The sequence below is a fragment of the Pipistrellus hanaki genome (genome assembly GCF_964339955.1).
Source record: "Pipistrellus hanaki genome assembly, chromosome: 1".
NCBI lineage: Eukaryota > Metazoa > Chordata > Mammalia > Chiroptera > Vespertilionidae > Pipistrellus > Pipistrellus hanaki.
The window spans coordinates 171315177-171343123 of record NC_140503.1 but is presented as its reverse complement, the minus strand read 5'-3'; the positions used below and the strand labels follow the sequence as shown (position 1 = coordinate 171343123).

At 40.2% G+C, this 27947-nt stretch overlaps 2 protein-coding genes across 3 annotated transcripts in view; both read right to left on the bottom strand.

The window, feature by feature from the left end:
* Nucleotides 1–341: 341 nt before the first annotated feature.
* On the bottom strand, nt 342–21659 carry LOC311625596 (UDP-glucuronosyltransferase 2B31-like). Of its 2 annotated transcripts, none has more exons than XM_084890079.1 (6): nt 20878–21659; nt 14261–14409; nt 10086–10217; nt 7399–7486; nt 6286–6505; nt 342–3049 (listed from the first exon to the last, which is right to left on the bottom strand). In XM_084890079.1, exons 1-6 carry the CDS (start codon nt 21653–21655, stop codon nt 2770–2772), a joined length of 1647 nt encoding a protein of 548 aa, XP_084746205.1. In that variant the 5' UTR covers nt 21656–21659; the 3' UTR covers nt 342–2769. The 2 variants fall into 2 exon arrangements, with proteins under 2 accessions (XP_084746205.1, XP_084746206.1); XM_084890080.1 differs by lacking the exon at nt 342–3049 and adding an exon at nt 5604–5736 and having other exon boundaries at nt 6249–6505; nt 20878–21613.
* LOC311625731 (UDP-glucuronosyltransferase 2B31-like) overlaps nt 13133–27947 on the bottom strand; it is a gene marked incomplete at its 5' end in the record, with an annotated part of 64729 nt that continues 49914 nt past the window's right edge. Inside the window, one exon of the mRNA XM_084890269.1 lies at nt 13133–13181. The remainder of the gene's footprint in view (nt 13182–27947) is intronic.

Below are 27947 nucleotides of genomic sequence, written 5' to 3'. Positions count from 1 at the left end.
ATGGGATGAAATAGTATTAAAGGAGCGTTTAATAAACCTACTTCAGAGTATTAAAGGAGCGTTTAATAAACCTACCTGCTTGTGGGCATCTTAATTATCAGATTCCATTTTTTCTTTTCTTTCTTTTTTAATGAAAAGGAAGAGAATGCCTTTGAGGTACTAATCCAAAAACCTGGGGATCACCATAGACCCCCTAAGATATTATGATCAGCAGCTTGACCCAGTGGCTCAGGGATACCCCCCACACCCACCTCTTGCCTTAAAGCCATTGATGCTATTGCCCTGTTGGTTAGGGATACAGTGAAAAAATATTAAAAAAGTGACTTATGTAAAGACTAAAATCGTTGTGAAAAATTTTTTATTGCATATAAATCATAATGCAAATTACATTTTTCTATACACAGCAACTGTTTTTATTATTTTACAATGTTAATACATTCATCCCTTCCCCAACTCCATAAGGTAGTTAGTACCATATGTTTATCTGTATTTCACTGGTGGGGAAAATGAGGAATAGGGTATTTCCACATTATACTTCTTTAAAAAATAGTTTTACCAGATAAATTGTTTGGAAAATTATGTGTAGGAAAATAATTTAATGACAATTTTCACATTCCAAAGCATCAGTGACTTCTGTCATCTTTTATGTGTTATTGACCATTTTACTTTTGTGAATTTCCTATTTATATTCACTATTTTCATCAGTGCAGTTTTGACTGTTTGATTTTTTGTTGGAGATGTGTAATAGTTATCACTATACAATGCCTATAAAAACTTTTCTGTTACAGGATATATTTTGAGATAAGTTATTTAAGTTTCAATGCATGATTTAATGATATTATCTACTATGGCACTATATTAGCTCTATTGGTCTCTTTTTAAATTTTTATTGATTTCAGAGGGAGGAAGGGAGAAGGAAAGGGAGATAAAAACATCAATGATGCCGAAACTGGTTTAGCTCAATGGATAGAGCGTCGGCCTGTGGACTGAAAGGTCTCGGGTTCGATTCCAGTCAAGGGCATGTACCTTGGTTGCAGGCACATCCCAGGTAGAGGGCGTGCAAGAGGCAGCCGATCAATGATTCTCTCATCGATGTTTCTAACCTTCTATCCCTCTCTCTTCCTCTCTGTAAAAAAAAAATCAATAAAATATATTTTTTAAAAAACATCAATGATGAGAGAGAATCATCCATAGATTGCATTCTAAACACCTCCTACTGGGGATCGAGCCCACAACCTGGCCATGTGCCCTGACTGAGCATTGAACCATGACATCCTGGTTCGTGGGTCAGTGTTCAACTACTGAGCCATATCAGTCAGAAAGTGCTATTTGTTTCTCAAAATGTGTCCATTATCTATAGGAGTTGCATGGAAAACTGTGTTTTTTCCTATATTTTTCCCCATCATGATAGTTTTAATTTTTTTTCAAAATAAATTTTATGCCTCCATCTGGAGATTGTTTGTTGTAAGACTTTGATGGTGATTTTCTTGACCAATGAAGATCAATAAATGTTTTTCCTATATTGGACCAATTTGTTCATAAAGTATTGTCCTGATGTGCAGGTTTTAGGAGGACTTTTAAAATCCTTAGGTTTGATTTACCAATTTCCCTTAATATTTATGTAATTTTTGTATTCTCATTGTTATATATTAAGTCAGGCATAGTGTGTCCAGGTTTAATAAAAATGATAATTATTTTGTCATGACAAAGAATTGAATGTTTACATATAAGAGCAATGGGAGGAATGAGGCAACAATGTCCTGAGGAAAGAGAAAAAAGAATGAGACAGATATGCTGATCTAGTATAGTTACTTAGAACAATCATCATTTTAAATTGTGCTAAACAAAAATATTACATTTCACACCATATCTGTCAATAGATGAGTGATGCTCCATCTTATTCTGAAAGAAATATGTATACAAGTTTAGAGAGAATGAAAATCCAATAAGCCCTTATATGAATGCAGATCCTATATTAACCTAATTTAAAATGGTGACCTTACATCCATATTAAAGGCTGAAAATGAGAGAGAAAGCAGTCAGGTTAGGTAAACATTTTTAAAGGACAGGACAAAGAGGTAATTTAGTTTGTGAAATAAAAGATTTTTAAAAATAGCTCAACTTTATAACAGAAAACAGAGAACTTTCTAATTCAATGAATATTCCATTGGAAAATGAGCTGAACTGTATGAAGGCAAATGATTTGCCATGTCTTTAGGTCAGAAGTGATTCTGAGGCTGGATGTATAGTAAAAGCCAGGGAGCATTACTAGTCTCCCAACATGAAATGAAAGGGTGAACCTTTTTACAGAATTCCAATGATTGAGTTTCCTTAGCTACAAAATTGTCACCAAAATGTAGTTAAAATACCCTGAGTGCAAAATACTATGAATACTATGTGTAGACTTCTTTATGCTTTTTGTCTGATGCACAATATTTAAAACACTGTTTGACTCAATAATATTTTTGGTATTGCTTGTGAATAAGAGCAATAAAGTTTAATATAATCTCAAAGAGTTGTTATTTTTAATTTTTTCCAAGTTTTTTTTCCTGTTTGGAATGAAATATTTCTAGCTCAAATAGGTAGTAAACTACTTGGAAATAAACTTTCATCTAAATTACTTGGAAAACAAATGTTGATCTTAGAAGCTAAATTGTGAAAAGTCATTTTGTCACAGGAAGAAGGAATCCTTATGTTACAACTCATTGTCCTGAATAAACTGAAGAAGTCCCGTCTATGAGGCAAATCAGCTTCAGGATTTAGAAACAACTACTCTCTTTTATTCTTCTTTCCTGTTTTAAAAAGCTTCCGGCAACAAAACAGAACACATTTTGTGATGACAAATACAGCAGTTGCCACACAGGCCAGCAGGAACCCTATCACATCCAAAGAGTGGTACTGGAGCCAGCTGAGGTCATGGGAGGCTGGCCGCAGGTGTTTGGCTCCTTTGTGGCGCATGACATACTCGATCCAGAAGACCGCTCGATCCAGAGGTTTCATAGGCTGGTCATGATGAATTCTTGACAATCTCATTGCATTCTCTTTATATCTAAAGGAGAAACACAAAGATACCAACATTGAAAGGAAGTTAAGTTGCCTAACCAATTCAAACCCATAAAGGGTTTTTGTCCAGCAAATGGTTTAACATACTTAGAGCTAGAGAAGTAGTATTTTTTATTTGGATGTCAGAGAAAGTTTGAATTGTAAATTAAAAATTTCTCATTGAAAAGTATTCTAAACAGTGAAGATGAAAAATAAAGTGGAAAAGTTAAAGTATTTTTAGTAAAGGAAGTGATAGAAGCCATTCTATAGGCTATATGTTAGAGAGTGGAATTGTATCTTCTATAATAATAAAAGCATAATATGCAAATTGACCAAACTACCGAACAGCAGAACGACTGTTAGGATGACCTTTCATACGACCATGCTATGACATGCACTGGTGCCAGGACTGCCAAGGTGGATATGATACAATTGGTTGGGGGGCCTTGCCATCGCCCTATAATTGCCCCTTAGGGGGAGGCCCAGGTCACGCTATGCGGGGTTCCACAATTGATCAATCCAAAGAGGGAGGCCCAGGCCACCAGCCAGTGACGCTGTGGCAGGTATGCAGGCTGGCCAGCAATCACTCAACAGAGGGAGGCCCTGGCCAGCCAAGTGATAACATCCCTACACCTGTTGCCCACAGAGGGAGGTGACTGGTGGCAGGGGCAGGGGGCAGCACCACACAGATGGCAAGCAGTGGTGGTGGTGGTGGCGGGGCCAGCTACCAGCAGCTGGGGGAAGGAATGCCCCTATAGGCCCTGATCACTTACCAGGCCTGGGAACCCTACCTGAGGGGTCCCAGATTGCTAGAGGGCGCAGGCTGGGATGAGGGACATGCCCGTGTACAAATTTTGTGTACTGGGCCTCTAGTATACTATGTCATAAAAGCCTAATATGCTAAGTGTCTGGTCATCCAGTTGTCCATTCAACCAATCAAAGCATAGTATGCTAATGATATGCTAAGGATGCTCAGTGGTTTGCTATGAAGTGCACTGACCTCCAGGGGGCAGATAGTTGACTGGTCGACCAGTTGCTATGAACTGCACTGACCACCGAGGTGCAGATACTCCAACCAGTAGGTTAGCTTGCTGCTGGGGTCTGGCCAATTGGGACAGAGTGAGATGGTCCAGTCATGCCCTGGAGCCCTCTTGTGGTCCCTCCCTAGCTGATCAACCTCCCATGTCCCTCCCCGCCCCAATCATGCACCTGTGAGGTCCCTTGGCCTGGTTTGCACCTCTCACAATTGGGACTCCTTGGGGGATGTTGAAGAGCAGGTTTTAGCCCAATCCCATTCAACGCAGGAGCTGACCCCTAGTGGTTAGTGAGCTCCCACAGGGGTAGTGCCACTCAGCCAAAAGCCAGGCTCATGGCTGGCAAGTGCAGTGGGGATGGCAGGAGCCTCTCACTTCTGCAGCAGCGCTAAGGATGTTTGACTGATGCTTAGGCCTGCTACCCCTGGGAAGCTGGCCTAAGCCATCAATTGGACATGCCATAAGGGCTCCCAGACTGTGAGAGGGTGCAGGTCAGGCTGAGGGAAACCCCCCTCCTCCAAGTGCACGAATTTCATGCACCAGGCCTCTAGTTTAGAATAATACTATAGAACAGTGGTTTTCAACCTGTGGGTCACGAGCCCTTTGGGGGTCGAATGACCCTTTCACAGAGGTCTCCTAAGACATCCTCCATATCAGATATTTACAATATGATTCATTAGAGTAGCAAAATTACAATTATGAAGTAGCAATGAAAATAATTTTATGGTTGGGGGTCACAGCATGAGGAACTGTATTAAAGGGTTGCAGCATCAGGAAGGTTGAGAACCATTGCTCTGGAAGTTTTAAAGAGGAATTGTTTCCCTGCAAGAGAAAGGCTTCATCACAAGTCTCTGTATTTCTACTCTTCTCTTTATCACTTTGTCTATTTTTAACCCTATAGCCAAAATACTTTTTTGTTAAACCCAACAGAATACTACACCTGCTCAAAATTTCTATCTGCTTCCTTATCACATTTAGAATAAAATCCAAATCAATTATTTGCCCTGCCGTACCTTATAAGAACAGACCCCCGGCTACCTCTTCTATCATTTTGTCCCAAGCATGCTCTACTGTAGTCACAATGCTCTTCTAGTTAGCTATTTATTGGAGGTGCCAAATGTGTTCTTTTGTTAGCACTTTAGTACTTTCCGTCCCCTTTCTCCCTTTCCTGGAGCAGTATTTCCTGCAATATTCCAAGGCTGCCTCTATCTCTGGCTGGAGATGTTAGCTCAGTGTCACATCTCAGAGAGATTTTCCCTGGCCACACTATAATAGCATTTCTTTTTTTAAAATTAATTTTTTATTTTTTAAATTTATTGTCTAAAGTTTTACATATGTCTCCTTCCCCCTACCCCATTTACCTCCACCACTCAGCCATTCCCACCCAGGGCAAGACCCACCATCCCAGTGTCTGTGAATAATAGCATTTCTTCAATGTCTCTGGTTTTCTTTTTCTTCCCCCCCACATTTAATTCCTATAATTTTAAGATACGTTTTATACGACATACCTTCAATTTATAAGTGTATGCATATATTCTAAGTGATCAGCTCAAAATTTCAAAATTATCAATAAAGTTATAAAGTGAACATATCAATATACCCACTATCCCTAGAACCACCCCATGCCTGGGCCATTTTCCTACACCCTTCTCCAAATTACCTGTTCTCCTGATTTCCAATACCATAAATTAGTTTTCCTTGTTTATATATTAAAATTTTATAGTATGTATTCACTTATTTTTTCTTTTCTGTAACAGTTATTGGTTAATTCCTTTACTATAGAATATTTCATTGTATGACAATACTATAAATTATTTCTCCATTTAATGACAATGGATATTTAGATTAATAATTTTTGGCTATTACTACTAAAGCTATAAAACATTTTTATATATGTCTTTTAGTTTGCATATTTATGCATTTCTGTTCCTATAATCCTAGACTGATGATAACAAGAATTCATAATGATGTAGAGATTTGGAACTCTCAGACATAGCTGATAGGAATGTAAAATGGTACAATCTCTTTGGGCATCAGTTTTTCAGTTTGTCGTAAAGTTATTGTATGACCCAGAGTTAATTTGAAGATATCTATCCCAAAAATGAATGAAAACAGAAGTTGATATAAAAACATAATGCTGTATTCATAACAGCCAAATAATTGACAAAAGACCTATTTATAACTACTATTAAAAATATGTGATACTTACGAAGGGTCATTAATGACTGTCTTCAATGCATTGAGCAAATCTGTACTTGAAATAGTGTTGAAGTCCAATCTGACAGCTGCTCCCTTGGTCTTCATGTGAGCAATGTTATCAGGTTGATCCGCAAACATAGGAAGGCCCACCATAGGGATCCCATGGTAGATCGCCTCATAGATACCATTGGCTCCACCATGAGTTATAAAGGCTTTGGTTTTGGGATGACCTAGGATTGGGTGAATTACAGCAAGTTATGAATTATAAATCTTGGAATAAAATGAGAGTTGTGCAATAAAGGCACTGACAGAGGCTAGGTATTTAGTAACAGATTGGTCTACACTTCAGACTGCATTAAAATGTCTTTCAGAACTCATAGGAAGAGGCACCTAAGTCTGCTGTAGAGACAGTGAAGTCTTACATAGAAGATAGGTGTGTTTCTTTTGACTTGAAATGAATACAGGTTGCCAGTGGACAAATGGAAAGAGAATACTCTGGATTTAAAAAGTGTATGCAAAAACAAACAAACAAACAAACAAACAAACAAATAAAGTGGTGGTGCATGTTGAAATATATTCTCTTAATAAAATAGTGAAGTCACAGAGTGTGATATGTGTAGATGTCAAGGCAACAGACAATGGGATGGTGATGGCAAAAGAATTAGAGGAAGGAATAGGTACACATTATCATGGAATTTTTTTATTACTTTAAAAAGAGATTATTTTTTTCCCAATGGAAAATGTAGAATCACTGGTAATAAAAGAGAAGCTGATATTTTTCAGGAGCACCTATAAACCCTTACTGTGGATTAAATGATTGGTGTAAGGAGATAATTAGGAGGCAGAGTGAAACTAAAGAAAGGGCTGAGATATTCTCTCAGAGAGGAATTACACATGAAGTAAAGATCTTTTGTTCATGGTCATAAGGAACATGGCCGTGTAACATAAGATGCCAACTGTTATAGCTTATCCTTTCCCCCTAGGACTGAGAAAAAATATTGGGAAGTTCAGTTTTATTTTTAAGGTTTCCAATAAGAAATGTGCAATACTATTTCTATCCTAGTGAATTGTTTTATCATTCTGGTTGACTTGATTCTGATTTCAGGGTTTTCCAGAATCTTACCAAGAAGGTCATTCTGGGGGATCCATTTATAGAGTCTGGTATTTGGCCCTAAGGTATCTGGTTTTTTGCCATCATATCTCCATATAACCTGTTAGGGTAAAGAGAGTTGTGTTACTTGAGTCAAACTGCAGAGTTATATCATGTTAGAATCCTATCTAACAAAAGAGTAATATACAAATTGACCATAACACTAAGGCACAAGATGGCCACTCGATGTGATCAAAGATGGCTTCCCCCATGTGGACGGACACAAGATGGCCACCACACGATGGCCTGTAGGGGAGGGTAGGTGTGGAAAGTTAGGAGTGACCAGGCCAGCCAGCAGAGGAGGACAGTTCGGGGAGACCAATCCAGCAAGGAAGGGCAGTTGGGGGAATCCATGCCTACAGGGGAGGGCAGTTTGGGGAGGGGCAAGGCCTGAGGGGGAGGGAAATTGGGGGGACCAGGTCTGTAGGGGAGGGCAGTTTTGGGCAATCAGGCAAGCAGGGATGGCAGTTAGGGGTGACCAGGCTAGCAGACAAGAGCAGTTGAGGAAGACAAGGTCAACAAGGTAGGGAAGTTGGTGCATGGAGGGGCCCAGGACTGCAGGGGAAGGCAGTTGGGGGGGCGGGCCTACAAGAGAAGGTAGTAGGGTGGGGTGTAGGTCTGCAGGTGAGAACAGTTGGGAGGGGGCCAAGCCTGCAGGGAAGAGCAGTTGGTGGGGACCAGACCTGCAGGGGAGGGCAGTTGGGAAGGCACAAGGCCTGCAGAGAAGGGCAGTTAGGAACCAGCAGTCCTGGATTGTGAGGGGGATGTCTGTCCACCCGTTTAGGCCTGATCCCAGTGGAATTTCGTGCACCAGGCCTCTAGTTCTAAATAAGTTAAGAGACATCTAGTTAAACTCCTGACATATTACAAATAAGAGAATGAAGATAAGACATGTTGATAATGAGAACCAATAAAACACTGATGTAAACGTACATATTCATATTGTGTGTTACTTATTTTTATATTCAGTCAGGTATGTGTGCAATCATGATGTTTCACACTTTGGGGGTTAGACAAGTGAGATTATTAATAACCAATTCAAGCATATAAAATTTTAGGTAATCATATAATTGTAGTGCAAAACCCAGAAAATTACTAATAATTTACAGTTACTTAACCTATTTTTTATACTTGTTCTCAATATCCAGATTTTATGTTAACCAGTTTATTTCTTTTTGAATCATGGGGAAGTGATTTACTTAATTCACTAATTTCATAAATTACCTTATTAGAGTTTTACATTATTTGCTTTACAAAATTAATAGAATTAGTTATTTGTGAAAATTGTCACCCTGATATTTAATAGTTTATTAATAATAATAAATAATGTCTGCTTATTGATTATGTTTAGCTTCTTTTAGTTTTCTACTTATTAATCACCACTTCCAAGAGGTGTTTTACTCAATCCAGTGTTATCACTCTAGCTAGGATTGAAAGTTTCTTAAAATGTAGAAAAGGAAAGCCATTGGACTTTGTAAATAAAAATCTACATGTTGAAAAGATCAAATATGATGATGATGGTAAATTTTATTCAACTGACTGTTAACACTACAAAACATGGTGCAATGTACTGGCAGCATTGATTAATACAGTTAATTCATGATAAATGGCCAGGCAATTTCTAAGTCCACCAGTAAGCTGGATTCTAGTTTGTGAGTGGTTAACATCTTTTTGCTATATGAGTGTTAAAATTACTTCAGGTTCTCAGCAAATTTGCATAGGTGTTAAGGAGAAAGCTACATTAGTTAGGAAACTAAAAGTATTTTACAATTACACAGAGACAATTGTATTTTATGTATTAGAAAATATGGTTTACTATTATATTTTTTTGGAAAAGGGTGAGGCATTTTAAATGATCCTATGTTAGGCTTGCTTCTGGTTGATTATTATATTCCCTTCTTCTTCTTAATCGGGAGAAGTCATTATTCTGGTGGGTTGTTTTGGGGCCACATATTATAAAACACTGGGTTACCTTGAGGGCTGGACTCACCTCCACCCTTTCTTTTATGTCTTCCTGCTTCAGAATTTAGCAGGGCCCAGCCCCTCAGGGAGATTCTCTTTCCTTTGTGCACACCAGCTTTTTTCTTTCTCTAAATCAAGGTGGCTGGCTTAGGTACCTAGATGCAGTTTGGTGAGCCCTGGACATCCTTACTCTGAATATCACCTTGCAACACTGTACAGGCATAAATCAAAATCAAGGGAAAGTAATAGAGACCCAGATTACCTGGCAAGTGTAAACTGTATGATGCCTTTCAGACTATTATTATTCCCTGTTTAATGTTAAAATTTAAGTCCAATCTGAGAACGTTGGTAGTGTGTACAGTATTCTAGGAATCCTGAAAGGAAATGAAGCAAATGACAGGATAGGATTTGGTGATATCTGTTCCTGCCCTATAATACTATTATCAAACCAAACTTCACACTGTACTTTTGAAATATACTTCTTTGTGATTAGAATGTTAATGCCAAAGTTATTGTCCATCAAAAACATCCTCTCTACTACTTTAGCACCTGACAAGTGTATTTTGTTTTTCAAATTGGTATCTAAGATCACTGAAGCTCTTTTAATACTTTACCTTCCATGTAGACATTTCTTAATCAGACCCATTACAGAGTTTAACACACTCATCAGTTTTCTGCTCTAAGGTAGTTTATCTAACCTTTTGTGGAAGCTGGGCAAGCGCTGATGCAATCTCATTGGCTTTCTCTTCTGTCATATTAGTGACCATTGACCCCAGGGAAAACACCACAATACCATTTTCTCCAGAGCTCTGGGCAAACTCTTCCATTTCCTGTGAAGGAAGAATTTTTTTTTTCATTACAAAGACAGTAGCATAGTGAACACTATTGAAAGGATTGCTACATACAGCCAAAGAGAAAATTAAGTGTTATAAGGAGTTATTAGTGTAGTTCTTGATATTTTAATTTGTGTTAAAATGCACATAACATAAAGTTGCCATTTTAAGTATTTAAAAATATTTTTATTGATTTTTAGAGAGGGAGAGAGAGAATCATCTATCTGCCTCCTGCATGCTAAGGTGGCAGGGTCCACAATCTGGGCATATGCCCTGACTGGGAATTGAACCAATAATCTTTTGGTGCATGGGACAATGCCTAACCAAGTGAGCCACACTGGCCAGGGACCATCCTAACCATTATTAAATGCATATAGTCTTCTTATTATGTAACCCATCTCTAAGAATTTTTTCTTTTCTTTTTAAAAAAATAATAAATCTTTATTGTTCAGATTATTACAGGTGTTCCTCTCCCCACTCCATAGCTCCCCTCCACCTGATTCCCAATGCCACCCCATGCCCTAACCCCCACCACTGACTTCATCCATAGGTGTAAGATTTTTTCCCAATCTCTTCCTGCACCCTTCAGACCCCTTTCCCCCTGTGAATTGTTAGTCCAATCCATTTCTATGTCCCTGATTCTATTATATTCACCAGTCCATTTTTTCTTCAGATTTTTTATTCACTTGATTTTTAGATTCACTTGTTGGTAGGTATGTATTTGATGTCTTTTTGTTGTTCATAATTTTTTACCTTTACCTTTGTCTTCTTCTCCCTCTTCTTAAAGAATACCCTTCAACGTTTCATGTAATCCTGGTTTGGTGTTGATGAACTCCTTTAACTTTTTCTTGTCTGTGAAGCTCTTTATCTTACCTTCAATTCTTTGCTGGGTAGAGTAATCTTGATTGTAGGTTCTTGTTGTTCATAATTTTGAATATTTCTTGCCACTCCCTTCTGGCCTGCATAGTTTCTGTTAAGAAATCAGCTGACAGTCGTATGGGTACTCCTTTGTAGGTAACTAGTTGTTTTTCTCTTGCTGCTTGTAAGATTTTCTCTTTGTCTTTTGCTCTTGGCATTTTAATTATGATGATGTCCTCTTTGGATTCCTTTTGTTTGGGGTCCTAAGGGCTTCCTGAACTCGTAGGTCTATTTCTTTCTTTCCCAGGTAGGGAAAGTTTTCTGTCATTATTTCTTCCAATAGGCCTTCAATATCCTGCTCACTCTCTTCTTTTGGCACCCCAAAAAATCCGGATGTTGGTACGCTTTAAGCCATCCTGGAGGCTCCTCACACTATCCTCACACCTCTAGATTCTTATTTCTTTTTGCCTCACCAGTTGGGTGATGTTTGCTTCCTTATATTCCAGATATTTGGTTTGATTCTTGGGGCATGTTGATCTATAGTTGAGTTTCTGTATATTCTTTATTTCAGACTTTGTATGCTTAATTTCTGGCTGGTCCTTTTCCATTTTTTGGTATTCTCATTAAGGTCCTTGAAGGTATCACAGAGCTTCTTGGAGGTCTCATCAAGATTCTCAAAGGTTTTTAGAAGATTCTTGAGTAATCTTATAAATGTGATACTGAACTGTGTGTCGTCCAGTAGTTTACTTTCCTCCATCTCTCCCATTTGTGACATGGTTCTGTGTCTCCTCATTTTGGCTGTCTCCCTGTGTTGATGAAGTGGCATTGTGTGGTCGGTGACCTATAGGGGCCAGTAGTTCAGCTTCCTCAATCACCTGAGGTGGTCGACTTTGTGGGCTGAGTGCAAAGTCTTGGTGTAATTAAGCCTTGATTGCTGTTTGTACACTGGAAGGAATTGACTCCAGGCAAATTCTCTGTGAGGACCTGCTGTGTCTATAAAGGAAGAACTGCTGCGCTGGAGACTCACCTTATTTCAGTGGGGCTTTGGTGCTTACTGAGTCTGTCTCCCAAATGTGTCATCTATGTGTGTGAGGGATTGAAACTGAGCACTAGAACACTGGCTTCTGGGTCTCCAATGGGGTGAAGTTCAACTACTGTCTGAGGTCACACTGCAGGAGCTACAGCACGAACCACAGTCCTATCCTCCTTGGATCTATTTGCCCCAGGTTGAAAGTTTGCTAAACTACAACAGAGAGGGCCATTCATATGCAAAAGCCACTGCTTGGATCTTGGGTGTGTTTGTAGGTTGTGCAGGGCAGAGTCTCAGGGAGGAGTCTCAGGCTGGGGTGTGGCCAACAGTGATGGCTGCCTGTCTGCCACCTCTCTGATGGCATCCCGGCATCCCTGCATCCCTGCATCTCCCCACGTCTCACACCACAGCACAGCAAACAATCTCAGCTCTCAAGCAAACCAACCTCACTTTCTGATCTGATGGCAGACAGACTAGCCTCTCCCCAGAAACTGGAATTCAGAGAGATTGGGAGCTTGTCTCTCTTCGGGTTGAAGAAAGCACCACCCTCCACCAGCCATGATCTGTCACCAGCCCTTATCGCGTCCGCGCCCCGCTACCTCAGCCTTTCAGCACTTGTGCCCTGAATTCTCCTCTTTCTCTTTTAGTCTAGTTGTAGAGCTTCCTTTCAACCAACTTTCCCTTGGTTTTTGTGTGATAAACGTTTTGTTTTATAGTTGTATTTTTGAAATTGTTCTGCATGGCAGCCTTTTAGGAGTGTTTACCTACACTGCCATCTTCATTCATATATCTCTAAGAATTTTTCATCTTGCAAATTGGAACTGGTAATTATCATTCTACTTTGTTTCTATGCATTTGAGTAGTCTAGATACCTCATTTATTGCCATTCATTCATGCACTAATTGGCTGCTTCTTTTTAAAAAATATATATTTTATTGATTTTTTGCAGAGAGGAAGGGAGAGGGATAGTTAGAAACATTGATGAGAGAGAAACATTGATCAGCTGCCTCCTGCACACCCCTTATTGGGGATGTGCCCACAACCAAGGTATATGCCCTTGACCGGAATTGAACCTGGGACCCTTCAGGCCAATGCTCTATCCACTGAGCTAAACCAGTTAAGGCTCATCTGCCTTTTTATTTAGCCTCTTCTTGATACACTAAACTTGGACTTCTTGGAAATTATTATTATTTTTTGCATTACCTTTTGTGTCTTCCTTTCTTTTCATTCCTTTCTGCTACTACTATACAGCCTCAGGTCCCACTTAGTTATCAATAACATAAAATATTTTCTATAATCCCTGCTGGATATTGTCTAGCATTGTGGTCTTTCCTTTTTATACTACTCTTCACACAATTTTTATTACTAATACAAGAGGCCTGGTGCATGGATTTGTGCACCGGTTGGGTCCTTCAGCCTGGCCTGTGCCCTCTCATAATCTGGGACCCCCAGTGGATGTAGTAGTGTACACAGTGGGAGGAGCCCGGGCTGGGCCCACACTGCTCCTGCGCATTCTGGCTCCCCTCTACCTGCTGCTGCTGCTGCTGCTCAATAGTGCTGTCATGGAGGAAAGACAGGCTCAAACTATACAGTTGTGCTCATCAGCTGTGAACCTGGCGTCTGAAGCCGTTGGTCAGCTGTGCAGCGCTCCCACTGTAGGAGTTCACTGACTACCAGGGGACAGCTCATATGGTGAGCGTCTGCCCCCTGGTGGTTAATGCTTATCATAGCGACCGGTCAACCAGTTGTTCGGTCTCTAGGTCACTTAGGCGTTTATGTATATAGATTCTATCTTCTAAATAGAATGTTAGGTATTTATGGGTAGAAATTGTGTCTTCACTGTTTTTCTCTTATCCAGTGCTTATCTCTGGATTATGCCAGTCACTTTAAGAATGTATTTGAATGAATGACTAACACTTTCTTATGTGTTCAATAGGGAAGACCTTAATTTAACTGACTCTATTTCCAAAGCCTCCCAAGTATAATTATTTATTTGGTAATGATAATGACATTCAGATTCTTGAAAATGAGTTTCTAAGATCACTTTACCCAGATTCCCATATTTCTCATCGTGTGATCAGATATTCAGAATGAAGAACACAGAATCATTCCTAATGAAAATTCAAAGCAGAACAAACAGGAATAGTTTTACCTTAGGCAGAGGCTTAGCAGGTTTGCAGTGGAGGCCTCCAACAAATTCAAAATTTGTCAAGAATGGGCGAGGGAATTCAAAATCCCAATAGCTTCGAATAAGCCATATTTCAGCTTTCCCCATTAACTCAAATAATGTAATGGGTTTTCCTAAAGAGGGGGGAAAAAGTAGTGAAAATTAGAGTAGTGTAATGTGAATATGCCAGGTAATTTTCTGAAAGGAGCTTAGAGTAATGTAGCCAAAGATGTTTAAAAGTGATTGGCTTACACTGTTTTCAAAACTGCCTGGCACTGGCACAAGAATAGACATATAGAGCCATGAAACAGAACAGAGAACCCAGAATTCTACTCAAGCCATTATGCTCAATAAATATTTGACAAAGAAGGCAAGAGCGTACAATGGAGTCAAGACAGTCTTTTCAATGGAGAGTGTTGGGAAAATTGGACAGACACATTAAAAAAAAATAATATTAGACCACTAATTTCACAAAAATAAACTCAAAATGGATAAAGGACTTAAATGTAAGATAGGAAACCATAAAAAGTTTAGAAGAACCCATAGGCAGTAAAATATCAGACAAATCATAGCAATATCTTTACTGATACAGCTCCTAGGGCAATGGAAACTAAGGAGAAAATAAACAAATACATCAAAATAAAAAAGCTTCTGCATAGCAAAAGAAACCATCAACAAAACAATAAGAGCCGGGACCGGTTTGGCTCAATGGATAAAGCGTCGGCTTGGGGACTGAAGGGTCCCAGGTTCGATTCCGGTCAAGGGCATGTACCTTGGTTGCGGGCATATCCCCAGGAGGGGGTGTGCAAGAGGCAGCTGATCGATGACTCTCTCATCGATGTTTCTAACTCTCTATCTCTCTCCTTTCCTCTCTGTATAAAATAAATAAAATATATTAAAAAAAAAACAATAAGAAAGCCCATTGCATGGGAGAACATATATGCCAATGTTATCTCCAATAAGGGTTTAATCTCCAAAATTTATAGGGAACTCATACAACTTATCAAAAGGAAGATAAACAACCAATAAAAAATGGGCAAGGGACTTAAATAGATACTTTTTGAAAGAGGACACACTAAAGGCCAGGAGATACATGAAAACATGCTCAAAGTCAGTAATAATTTGAGAGAAGCAAATAAAAATGACAATGAGATAGTATCTCACACCTGTCAGAATGGCTATCAGCAACAAATTAACAAATGACAAGTGCTGGAGAGGATGTGGAGAAAAAGGAGCCTTCATGCACTGTTGGTAGGAATGCAGACTGGTGCAGCCACTGTGGAAAACAGTGCTTATCTATTTCCAAATGGAAATTACTCAAAAAATTAAAATGGAAGTCTCATTTGACCCAGTAATCCCATTTCTAGGAATATATCCCAAGAAAACAGAAACACCAATCAGAAAGGTCATATGCACCCCTATGTTCATAGCAGTACAATTCACCATAGCTGAGATTAGGAAACAGTCTAAGTGCCCATCAGCAGATGAGTGAATTAAAAAACGGTGGTACATCAACACAATGGAATACTATGCTGCTGTAAAAATAAGAGAACTCTTACCATTTTCAATAGCATGAATGGACCTGGTGAGCATTATGCCAAGCTAAATAAGCCAGTTGGAGAAAGATAAATATCACATGATCTCACTCATTTGTGGAATATAATGAACAAAATAAACTGATGAACAAAAATAGATCCAGAGCCGAAACTGGTTTGGCTCAGTGGTAGAGCTTCGGTCTGCGGACTGAAGGGTCCCAGGTTTGATTCCAGTCAAGGGCATGTACATTGGTTGCGGGCACATCCCCGGTGGAGGGTGTGCAGGAGGCAGCTGGTTGATGTTTCTCTCTCATCAAAGTTTCTCTCTTCCTCTCCCTTCCTCTCTGTAAAAAATCAATAAAATATATTAAAAAAAAAATAGATCCAGAGACAGAGAATCATCAAACAGACTGTCAAATTTCTGAAGGGATGGTGGGGGTGGTGTGGTGCATGGATGGGTAGGTAAGAGATCAACCAAAGCACTTGTATACAGGCATGTAAGCATAACCAATGGACACAGAAACTTGGGGGGTGAGGGCATATACTTGGAGTTGGGGGTGGCTGGGAAGAGGTCAGTGGGGGGAAAAGGAGACATATGTAATACTATATGTAATACTTTAAACAATAAAGAATTAAAAAAGATGTCCTTGAATTTGCATCCACAAAAAAGAAACCAAGATGGTGGCATAGGTAAACGCCTAACTGCAGCCTCACACAATAATTTCAAAAAATACAACTAAATATAAAGTGGACATCATCCAGAACTACAGGAAAGTTGACTGACTGAAAATTCTACAATTAGAAGAAAAGAGAAAACCAGAAGGAAAATCAGAGGAGCTGTAAAAGCCTAAGGTACGAAGACACGGTGTGCACGTGGGGAGAGGACAGAGCCGGAGAGGAAGGGTGGCTGAGTGCCTGGTTGGTGTTCCCTAGCAGGGAAGGAGATAAAAGCTCCAGACTGTGCTGAGCCCCAGTTCTGACTGCACTGAACCCCAGTTCTGGGCGAGACCCTGGGAACCCAGGCTCATATGGAGGGAATCTGGGCTATAAGGCGGAAACTCAGGGGAGCGGTGACAGAGCCCCAGAGTCGCACACATTGCGCGCAGAGGATGGACTGTTGACTGTGCCACTGGATTGTCATAGCGGGGAGGAGACAAAAGCTCCGGACTGCACTGAACCCCACTTCCAACTGCATTGAACCCCAGTTCCGGGCTCCTTAGGGGAGAGACTAGATTGTCTGGTAGTGGGAGAAACTCAAGGGCACCTTTCTCTCAGAGGTGCTTGCAGCGAGTACCAAAGGACACTGAGGAACACTGAGACTCAGGAACCTCATAGGGCGGGGCTGATAGGAAGCCAAGGCTGTAGGCTCCACCCTGAAACTCTGCCCCATCCAAGCTGAGCATAGAGGCTTTTGAATAAGGCTGTCTCCTGGCATAGACACAGCTGATCCTCAGAGCCAATTGGCCTGGATGTCAGTTCCTCCCAAGTTATACCAACAACAATTAAGACTTAACTACAAAAGCCTGTACACACAGTACACAAAGGGGTGCACCAAGAGTGTCTACCTCAGATAACTGGGAGGCTGACCCACTGAACCATATAGGACACCTTAACACACAAAGCCACCCTACCAACTCAGGGAAACAGCGAAAATGCCGAGACAAGGAAACAGATCACAAACAAAAGAAATGGAGGACAAAAAGCAACTGGATATAGAGTTCAAAACCACGGTTATAAGGTTTTTCAAGAATTTACTAGAAAAGGCCGATAAAATAAATGAGACCTATGAGGATATGAAAAGGGATCAACTAGAAATAAAGAAAACATTGTCTGAAATAAAAAATATTATAGAGTCATAAAAACAGAATGGAAGATCACAAGTATCAAGTCAAAGATTTGGAACACAAAGAGCCAGAGGACACTCTTCCACAGAAGCAAGAAGACAAGAGAATCCAGAAGGGCCAAAACTGGTTTGGCTCAATGGATAGAGCGTCGGCTTGGGGACTGAAGGGACCCGGGTTCGATTCCGGTCAAGGGCATGTACCTTGGTTGCGGGCATATCCCCAGTAGGGGGTGTGCAAGAGGCAGCTGATCGATGACTCTCTCTCATCGATGTTTCTAACTCTCTATCTCTCTCCCTTCCTCTCTGTACAAAATCAATAAAATATATTAAAAAAAAAAAAAAGAGAGAATCCAGAAAGTTGAAGATAGCATAAGAAACCTCTGGGACAACTTCAAGCGAACCAACATCAGAATTATGGGGGTCCCAGAAGATGAGAGAGAGCAAGATATCGAAAACATACTGAAAGAAATAGTGACAGAAAACTTCCCCCACCTGGGAAAGAATTAGACTTACAAGTTCAGGAAGCGCATAGAACCCCAAACAAAAGGAACCTAAAGAGGACCACACCAAGACACATCATAATTAAAATTCCAAGAGCAAAAGACAAAAAGAGAATATTAAAAGCAGCAAGAGAAAAGCAGGTAGTAACCTATAAAGAAGCACTCATACGATTGTCAGCTGATTTCTCAACAGAAACCATGCAGGGTAGATGGAAATGGCAAGAAATATTCAAGGTGATGAATAACAAGAACCTACAGCCAAAAATACTCTACCCAGCAAAGCTATCACTCAGAATCCAAGGCCAGATAAAGAGCTTCACAAATAAAAAAAAAGTTAAAGGAGTTCATCACTGACAAACAGAATTATATGAATTGCTGAAGGGGGTTCTTTAGGAAGAGGAAGAAAATAAAGAGAAAAATTAGGAACAACAAATATGTAACTATCAACAAGTGAAACTAAAAACCAAGGGAATTACAAAACCTGATGAACAATATTAACTGTTCAATATAATAGAATCAGAGGTACGGAAACGGAGTGGACTGACAATTCTCGGGGAAAAGCGGAGTGGAGGGTGTGGGAAGAAACTGAACATAAACTGTGCACCTATGGATGAGGACACCTGGGGGTTGGGAAAAGGCAGAGGGTGGGGTGGGAACCTGGTGGAGGGGGAAAAAAATGAGGAACTTATGTAATAATATGAACAATAAAGATTTATTTAAAAAAAGATGTCCTTATAACCTCTGTACCATAAATGCATGCACAATATTTATATTAAACAAGTAAAGACTATATATATATATATATATATATATATATATATATATATATGAATGATTGCTTAGCCCTAGTCAGTGTGGCTCAGTTGGTTTAGGGTGGTCCCCTGCTCTGAAAGGTTGCTGGTCTGATTTTTGGTCAGGACACATGCCCTGGTTGCGGGTTTGGACCCTGCACAGGAAGCAACGGATCAATGTTTTTCTCTCCCCCTGTCCCATCCTCTCATTTTGAAATGAATAAAAACATATTTAAAATATAAATACAAATAAAAGTGATTGGCTTGAAAATACAGTATATGCACACACATTATTTATATAGACTTTTAACTCTAATTTCACATCAGTACATTCAGAATCATAAACATTTATTTAAGCACGAATTTGTTTACTCTGTAAAGCTTCAAAATCAACGAATGCAAATGTAAACAGTGATTTCAACTCCTTAGTCAATCAACCCTACCATACACACAGAAATGCCTTTCCTTAGGATACTCAGTCTGGATCCTACAATTTAGCAAGCTATTCCCTTATTTCTAGATTTTACAAGTAAATTGTGAGTTCTTTGAGAGTATGGCCACTTTTGCAATTGATTCATGTTCAGAGCTTAACAATATTTGTATATGAAAAAAATATTTGCCAAAAACAGTTGGAAAGCTTTCATAAAATATGGAAATAGATGTGCTCACCCTTAATTTTGGCTCATTTTATCTGTAACGAAGAAATATATTTTTCAAAAAGTTTAACTTGGTTATCTACCCTTCAACAATATTTTAGGCCTTTAAAACAGATGATTTATAAGCACTTAGTGAAGCAATATAATCATTAGAAACTTTGATTTATAGGTTCCTATCTGAGACAGAGTCATATTTCTCCATCTTCAAAGACTCCTTCAGGTAGTATGGCAACACAGTTTAATTTTTAAATAAGAAAACTAAGGAGAAACAAATAGAAGCAATTCCTCCAATGGTCCATAGACATTGTGCTAAAAATATGTAACCCCTTAAATTACATTTGTGCTTTGTTGAAATATTTAGTGAAATTTCTAATGCCTTCATTGAAGATAAAAAAATTATAGTAAATTTAATATGTAGGATAAATGGGAATGGCCACTGCCCAGAGGATTTTTAGTTAAATTACTCTTTACAATACTATAATGGTGGATTCATGACATTATAAATTTGTCCAAAAATCACAGAATATACAATGCCAAGAGTGAACCTTAAAATAAATTGTGGACTTTAGATAATAATGCTGTGTCAGTATATTTTCATCAGTTGTGAGAAATGTACTTTTCTGGTGGGCAATGTTGACAATAAAGGAGGCAGGACATATATGGGAAATCTTTACTTAATATTGCTGTGGACCTAATAATCTTCTAAAAAATGAAGCTTATTACAAACCAACAAAGAAGAATGGGTATGTGATTGCTGAAGGAACTCCTCAGTGCTTTCATTTGGGATCTCTAACTTCCTGGAGTATCCCATACTAGTGTACCCCAGGGTTCAAACTAGCCTTATAATTTAAGCATTTCTGTGATATAGGGTGTATCACAAATATGGACACACTTTGAACAATTATTAACTCCAATGGGTTAAATTAGAAAAGAAAGAAAGTGTGTATACAGTTTTTTGGGGAACCCCTCCCTGTATTTATGAGATTAAAAGATCATTATATATTATTAGAGGTCCAGTGTATAAATTCATGTAAGAGGGCTTGGCCCTGGTAGTTGCAGGCCCTCACAGTTCCAGCTTCATCCAGAGGTCATCTGGAAGGATGTCCAGAAGGTTGTTAGGCTGTGCAGGCTAATTAGCATGTTATGCTTTTATTATTATAGATTATTTAGTCATTCCATTTATAAAAGACAAATTCCTGTCAATACTTATACCAACTCACCTTCTAAAACACTAGGAATGTTAGGACTTCATGCTACCAAGTAAAAACATAGCTTACCTAGCGCTTCATTCAGAAATTGCTCCCACTTCTTCTCATTATGTATTTGCAGGCAGAAGTCAAAATAGAGCACATAGACCATATTTTTTACCCTCTCCATGAATGTCATCTTATCACTTAATTCTGAAAAGACAACAGGTACGTAGGATGGAGGGAATGGGAGTCCTCCACCAAACTTTTCAATTTTATAGCCAGGAGAGAAACGGAGACTGTACACAAAAGGTATTTTAAGTAGCTCAGCCAGCACCTCACCACAGGCTATAACAGCATCTGCAAGAACAACATCAAACCTTGATTCCTGTAGTTTGGTCATAAGTTTCTTATTAAAAACAGCATCTTTACAGAGCTTTTCAGCCATGTCAGAACCTTCCAAAAACATTTCTTGCAGTAGTGAAAAATGTGTCCAAAATGTGTCTTTTGGCAGATCATATGTCCATTTATTGATTATCTTCATGAAAAAAGAAACCATATCATCTTTTGTTAAAGATGTAGGAAAAATCTCAAATTGAATAGCAGATGGTTTATTGGGATCAATAAGAATTGAAGCCGAAGATGTCAGAACAGTCACTTCATGACCTCTCTGCACAAGTGCATCCAGGATTGTCTTCATGTTGATCCAATGGCTGTATTCTGGTGGCCACACCAGCACCTTCCCACAGCTTCCAGGGCTGAAGTGGCAACTCAGCTGTAGCAGCAGCAGAACTGCAATCCACTTCCTAGGCATCCTGGCGGCACACAGGCTTCTTCTCAAATGGCTGATCCCTTTCCCATGGTTCATGTTTATTCCCAAAGGGATATCAACCAGGAAGTTAAAATATAACTCACACATCCAAAGTAAATACATTTGATGACCAGTCAGATAATTTTATGGCAACTCATAAAATTATAAAGTAACTAGATATCTGGTGCACAAAATTTGTTTGTGAGGGTGGGCGGGTGTCCCTCAGTCCAGGTTCCACCCTCTCCAATTTGGGACCCCCTGGAGCAGGGGTCTGCAACCTTTAAGACATAAAGAGCCACTTGGACCCGTTTCCGAAGGAAAAAAAAAACCTGGGAGCCGCAAAACCGTTGGGACATTTAAAACAAATATAACACTGCATATATTGTTTCTTACCTTAATGCTATATACCGGATCGTGCAGTTAGCTGTCAATCTGAAGAAAAAAAGGACTTTTTCACTTAACAATGTAAAATATATTTTTGCAAATTAATAGCTAATTAAAATATTTAATTTACCTGGTTAATGGGATTTTTTGCTCCTGAAACTCAGGGCACAGTGTCTGCACATCAGGGCTGTAAGATGTTACCTTCATTTTCACACAGGCTTGCAAGTTGTCATCTGTGAGGCGTGATCGATGTTTGTTTTTAATATAGTTCATGTTGGAGAAGACCTGCTCACATACATATGTGGAGCCGAAGATCGACAGGACTCCAAATGCATACTTTTTCTATATTTATATAAGTGTTGGGGATGGCAGTCCATGTTTCGAATACAAGTTTGTCCTGTTTGGGAAGGTTTTCAATATCACTCCATTTAAGATTCTGAGCCAGAATGGCCTTCTGACGGGCAACATCCTCAAGAGTAGCGGTCAAGCATTTGAACTTGGACACGCATATATCTTTGTCGGCTATATCAGCTAGTTCCATCTCAAGATCAGATTGACTTACACCTGCAAATGCAGTCATATTCAATAGGGATGGATCGATTGCCAGGGGAGTGACAGGGAAGGATATTGTGGTTTTTTCCTCTCTGAACTCAGAGAATCGTTTCCCAAACGAACTTTGCGTTGTGGTGATTGCAGACTTCAAACATTCCAAATTTATCATATCATGACTTTGTTTGAACTCTCTCAAAGAGGGAAAGTGAGACAGTGTACCACTCTGTAAATCTTTGACAAACACTGTCAACTTGTGCTTGAATGCCAAAACCTTCTCCAGCATGTGCAGGGTTGTGCCTCCTTTCCCCTGAAGGGTTGTATTTAGTGTGTTTAGATGTGCTGTCATGTCTACCATAAAATGTAATTTTTCCAGCGACTCTGTGAGCTCAGCAAAGGTGAGCTCTTTGCTGGCCAGGAAAGTTTTTACTTCTTCCAAACATGCGACAAAGGGTTTTAGCACCTCGCCTCTGGACAGCCACCGGACCTTGTTGTGGAGCAGGAGGTCAGAATATATGCTTTCCACCTCATCCAATAGCAAACGGAACTGGCAGTGGTTTAAACCCTTTGCAATTATCTTATTAACAATCTGAATGACCACATCCATCACTTTTGTGTATTCTGGCGGAAATGTTTGAGCACACAATGCCTCTTGGTGCAGGATGCAATGAAATGACAGCAGCGTTCTACCCAGAGCCTTCTGCAGTAGAGCCACAAAGCCCTTCTGTGCTCCTCTCATGCTCGGTGCCCCATCAGTAGTCACTGAGACCAGGTGGTTGGTGTTTATTTTTTCAGCACTTAAATAGTCCAGGACAGCCTTACAGATATCCTCACCCCTTGTTTGGTCTTTTAGTGGTATCAGCTCAATCAGTTCTTCCTGTGGCCCAAAAGAGTTCACATATCGGCAGAACAGCGCTATTTGTACAATATCACCTTTATTTTTGGACTCATCCCAGGCAATGGAGTACGCCACAGCTGAATTGATGTCTTGAATTTGCTGTTTGCTATTGTTTTCTGCCATTTTTAGGGTTCTGTCTTTGACAGTCTTCGAAGAGAGAGGCATGTCTAATTTTCTGCACAATTTCATTCTTGTTTTTGAAGTCCTTGTATAGATGTTCTGAAACCTTTATGAATGCTTCTTTTATATACTCTCCGTCTGTGAACGGCTTCCCGTGCTTGACTATTTCCTGAGCTGCCACAAAACTAGCATATGTTGTGGAATTTGCAGACTTCACCCACTTCTTGAAATTATTTTTGCTCCTATCAACCTTCCTCATAAGTTCTGTAACGGCTTTTCGTCTCTCATCTCCATCTGGATATTTTTCAGCAAAGGCTGTGTGTTTATTCTGGAAATGTCTTGCAACATTCGACTTTTTGTTGTTTGCAAATTTTTCACCACATATTAAGCATACTGATAAACCAGTCTCGTCAGTAGAGAATGCAAATGATTCAGTCCATGTATCATTAAACACTCTGTTTTCTTCAGAAATTTTTCTCTTCTTGCCTTTATCCATGGCTGGCCTAACGGGGGGTCGAAAACAGGGACGTAATAAGAAATCACAAAATTAATCAGGGCCCCAGTGTACCATAAATCATAATCAGTGCCTGATGTAAATAATAATTAATAATGAGGGCCCAATGTCATCCTCGTCATTATAAAAATAACTTTTTGTCATATTTTGGTAATAATTTCTTTTCCTGACCCCCTCAAGAAGCCCTCCTCATCATAAAAATATTTTTCTCACTTTTTTATTATTATTTCTTTTCCGAACCCCTCAGAATTACTCTTCCTCATCATAAAAATAATTTTTGCCACTTTTTAAAAATATTATTTCTTTGTTTGACCCCCTCGGAATTAATCCTCCTTATAGAAATAAATGTTAAATTAACAAGTCACCTTTTTAAAAAAAAAACAAAAAAACAATTCATCAGGCCCCCAATATTTTGTAAATTAATTAGTGAGCCATGCATGCCATAAAAATAATTCATCAGGCCCCCCAATATTCTGTAAATTAAATTAAATAAATAAATTAAAAATGTAAATAATAATTTAATTAATTTATTTATTTTAAAAATAATTTTTTATATAATAGCCACAAATTTCCTACAGTGTACACCTTACAAAAGGACCTGTCTCCCATGCTTAACCAACAACAAAAATTAGTATCTGTTATTATTATTTTTTTTTACCTGGCTGCTCTTTTTTCTCTTTCAGGCTCTTGTTCTCCACTCACTATACAGGCCCAATTCCCAGGGACAGTCACACTGCAAGCCCTCTCTTTCTCTTTCTCCAGTCCTCTCTGTCCTCTCTGTCTTCTTCTTTTTCCTTCTCCCTTTTTTTCTCTTTATTGCTTTTTTTTATTTTATTATTTTTCAGTGTCCCCTCTGTCAGCACCTCTCTTTCCCCTCGCAGCAGTCTCCTCCTCCCCAGCGCAGAGGTGCACGCTCAGCGTGCCCTCAGTGACATCACACGCTGTGATGTGAGGGAGGAGGCTGGGCCAGGTCAGGGTTGCCTAGCGATGCTAAGTTGCTGGCAATCTGCCACATAGAGCGCTGGGAGTGCCAGAGGCGGCGGAGGTAAGTGATACAGCTCCCTGCACCCCCCTGTTGTCGGCCCTGCTAGTGTGGGCCCTGCTGTTGGAGCCGCATGTGGCTCTGGAGCCCTAGGTTGCCGACACCTGCCCTGGAGGGATGTCTGACTTGACCATTTAGACAGAGATAGGCCAGTCGGACATCCCTCTCACAATCCAGGACTGTTGGCTCCCAACTGCTCACCTGCCTATCTTCCTGATTGCCCTAACCACTTCTGCCTGCCAGCCTGGTCACCATAACCACTCCCACACCAGACTGATTGATGTTTAACTGCTTCCCTGCTAGCCTGTTTGCCCCCAACTTCCCTCCTCTGCCGGCCTGGTCACCCCTAACAGCCCTCACCTGCAGGGTTGATCACCTCCAACTGCCCTCCCCTGCTGGCCATCTTGTGGTGGCTATCTTGTGTCCACATGGGGGAAAGAACTTTGACCACATGGGGGCATCCATATTGTGTGCTGCAGTGATGGTCAATCTGCATATTACTCTTTTATTAGATAGGATAGAGGCTTGGTGCACTGGTGGGGACTAGCTGGTTTGCCCTGAAAGGTGTCCCAGATCAGGGTGGGGTTCCATTTGGGGCATGGGGCAGCCTGAGGGAGGGGCTGTGGTGGTTTGCAGGGCAGCCACGCCCCAGGCGACCCAAGCAGAGTCCCTGGTATCTGGAATTTATTTTCCTTCTACAATTGAAACTTTGTAGCCTGGAGCGGAGCCAAGCCTCCTGCTTGCTCGGTGGCTGCCGCCATTTCTGTTTGGATTTGTTTACCTTCTATAATTGAAACTTTTTAGCCTTGAGTGGAGGCCTGGGCCTGCCAGGCTGTGTGGAAAGCTTGGCTTCCTTTGTTGCTGGGGAAAGCCAAGCCTCCCTCCTGGTAGCCATGTTGGTTGGGTTTATTTGCATACTTGCTCTGATTGGCTGGTGGGTGTGACTGGTGAGCGTGGTTTGTGGGTGTAGTGGAGTGAAGTTTAATTTGCATATCACTCTTTTATTAGGTAGGATGACCTTATTTTAAATACAAATCTGTGTAATACCTAAAAGTGCTATCATCCAGCTGAGTCAACTTTATAGTTTTCATCTGATTTGTAATTTGTTACAGACTAGAGGTTAGGTGCACAAAATTATTGCACAGCCTGCAGGGAGGGCGGGAGGTTGTCCCCTCAGCCAAATTGTAACCTCTTCAATCTGGGACCCCTCAAGGGATGTCCAACTGCCAGGTTAGCCCTTATTTCAGGGTTTGGGGCTAACCTGGCAGTTGAACATCTTAGAACGCTTTCATAATCCTAGACTGCTGCCTCCTAATCACTCACCTGCCTCCCTGCCTGGTCACCTCATCTGCTCCCCACACTGGTCTGGTCACTTAGTGTCCCCGCCTGCTGGCCTGGTCTCCCCTAACTGCCCCCCTCTGCTCACCTGGTCTACCCTAACTGCCTCCCCTGGCAGGTCACACACAATTGCCACCCCAGCCAACACAATTGCTGCCAACTACCCCCTTTGCCAGTCTGGTTGCCCACAAATGCACCTCCCCAGCTAGCCTGGTCACCTCTAACTACCCCCTCTGCCAGATTGGTTGCCTCTTGTGGGAGCCTCCCCCACCCTGCCTTGCCTGGTCGTCCCCCAACTGCCCCCCCCCCCCCCCCTGCCAAATTTCCCCTCTGCTGGCCTGGTTGCCCCACACAGACTTCTGTTCAGTCATCTGGTCATCCCTCACTAACATTCCTGCAGGTCTGGTTGCCACACATAGCCTGCTTGTTCAGTTATTTGAAACCTCAGTAGCGCCCCTGCCAGCCTGATTGCCCATGCGGCCTCCTTGTTCAGGTGTTTGTTCATCCCTCACTAATCCCCCTGCTGGCCTGGACATAGGCAGCCATTTAGTGAGGGTGTGAGGGTTAATTTGCATATTGCATCTTTATTATATAGGGTGAATGTCATAATTACAAATACTAAGAGGTAATTGTGTCTGTAATCATTTTAGAGCAGTGGTTCTCAACCTTTCTAATGCTGCGATCCTTTTATATAGTCTCTCATGTTGTTGTGACCCCCAACCATAAAAAAATTTTTTTTGTTGATACTTCATAACTATAATTTTGCTACCGTTAATGAATCATAACGTAAATATCTGTGTTTTCCGATGGTCTTAGGCTCTACAGCAGCTAGAGAATCACTAGCACGGTCACCTAAGACCATCGGAAAACACAAGTATTTACAGTTTGAATTATAACAGTAGCAAAATTACAGTTATGAGGTAGCAATGAAAATAATTTCATCTTGGGGGGCAACACAACCTGAAGAACTGTATTAAAGGGTTACGGCATTAAAAAGGTGGAGAACCACTATTTTAGAGGGCTGTGAGGAGAATAGAATTAGCTACTGAAACCAAAGTCTTTCAGAAATAGCTCAGTTCTCAATAGGAGACAATAAGCTATTGTTATATTTCTCAATCCACATAAGTTTTGAAGGCAAATTAACTTAAACTGGATGAAAGCAAATGACTTCCATGTCTTTAGGTATGATGTGATGCTGATGCTGGATGTACAGTAAAACAAAGGAGCATCGGTGGTCTCCCAAAATGAAGTAGGAGGATGAATCATTTTGCACAATTCTAATTTTGAATAGTTTCTTTAGCAAAAGATATAACTATTGAATTTTGCACCAAGATAATATTAAAATATTCTGAGTATTTGCAAAATAATATTAATATGGGAATAGACTACTTAATGTTCTTGTGTTCATGTGTAATGATGGAAACACCATTAAGCTAATTTTTTGGTATAACTTTGCAATTAGAACAATAAATTTAAAAATATATTCATATGGCTTTACTTTTGT

Excerpts from the sequence above, each read along its gene's own strand:
- LOC311625596 (XM_084890079.1), bottom strand. The coding sequence starts at position 21,655 with ATGAACCATGGGAAAGGGATCAGCCATTTGAGAAGAAGCCTGTGTGCC. Across the intron at positions 14,410-20,877 it reads ATTTCTGAATGAAGCGCTAG|GAAAACCCATTACATTATTT; the intron begins GTAAGCTATGTT and ends CCCCCTCTTTAG. Across the intron at positions 3,050-6,285 it reads ACAGTCATTAATGACCCTTC|ATATAAAGAGAATGCAATGA; the intron begins GTAAGTATCACA and ends TTTCTCCTTTAG.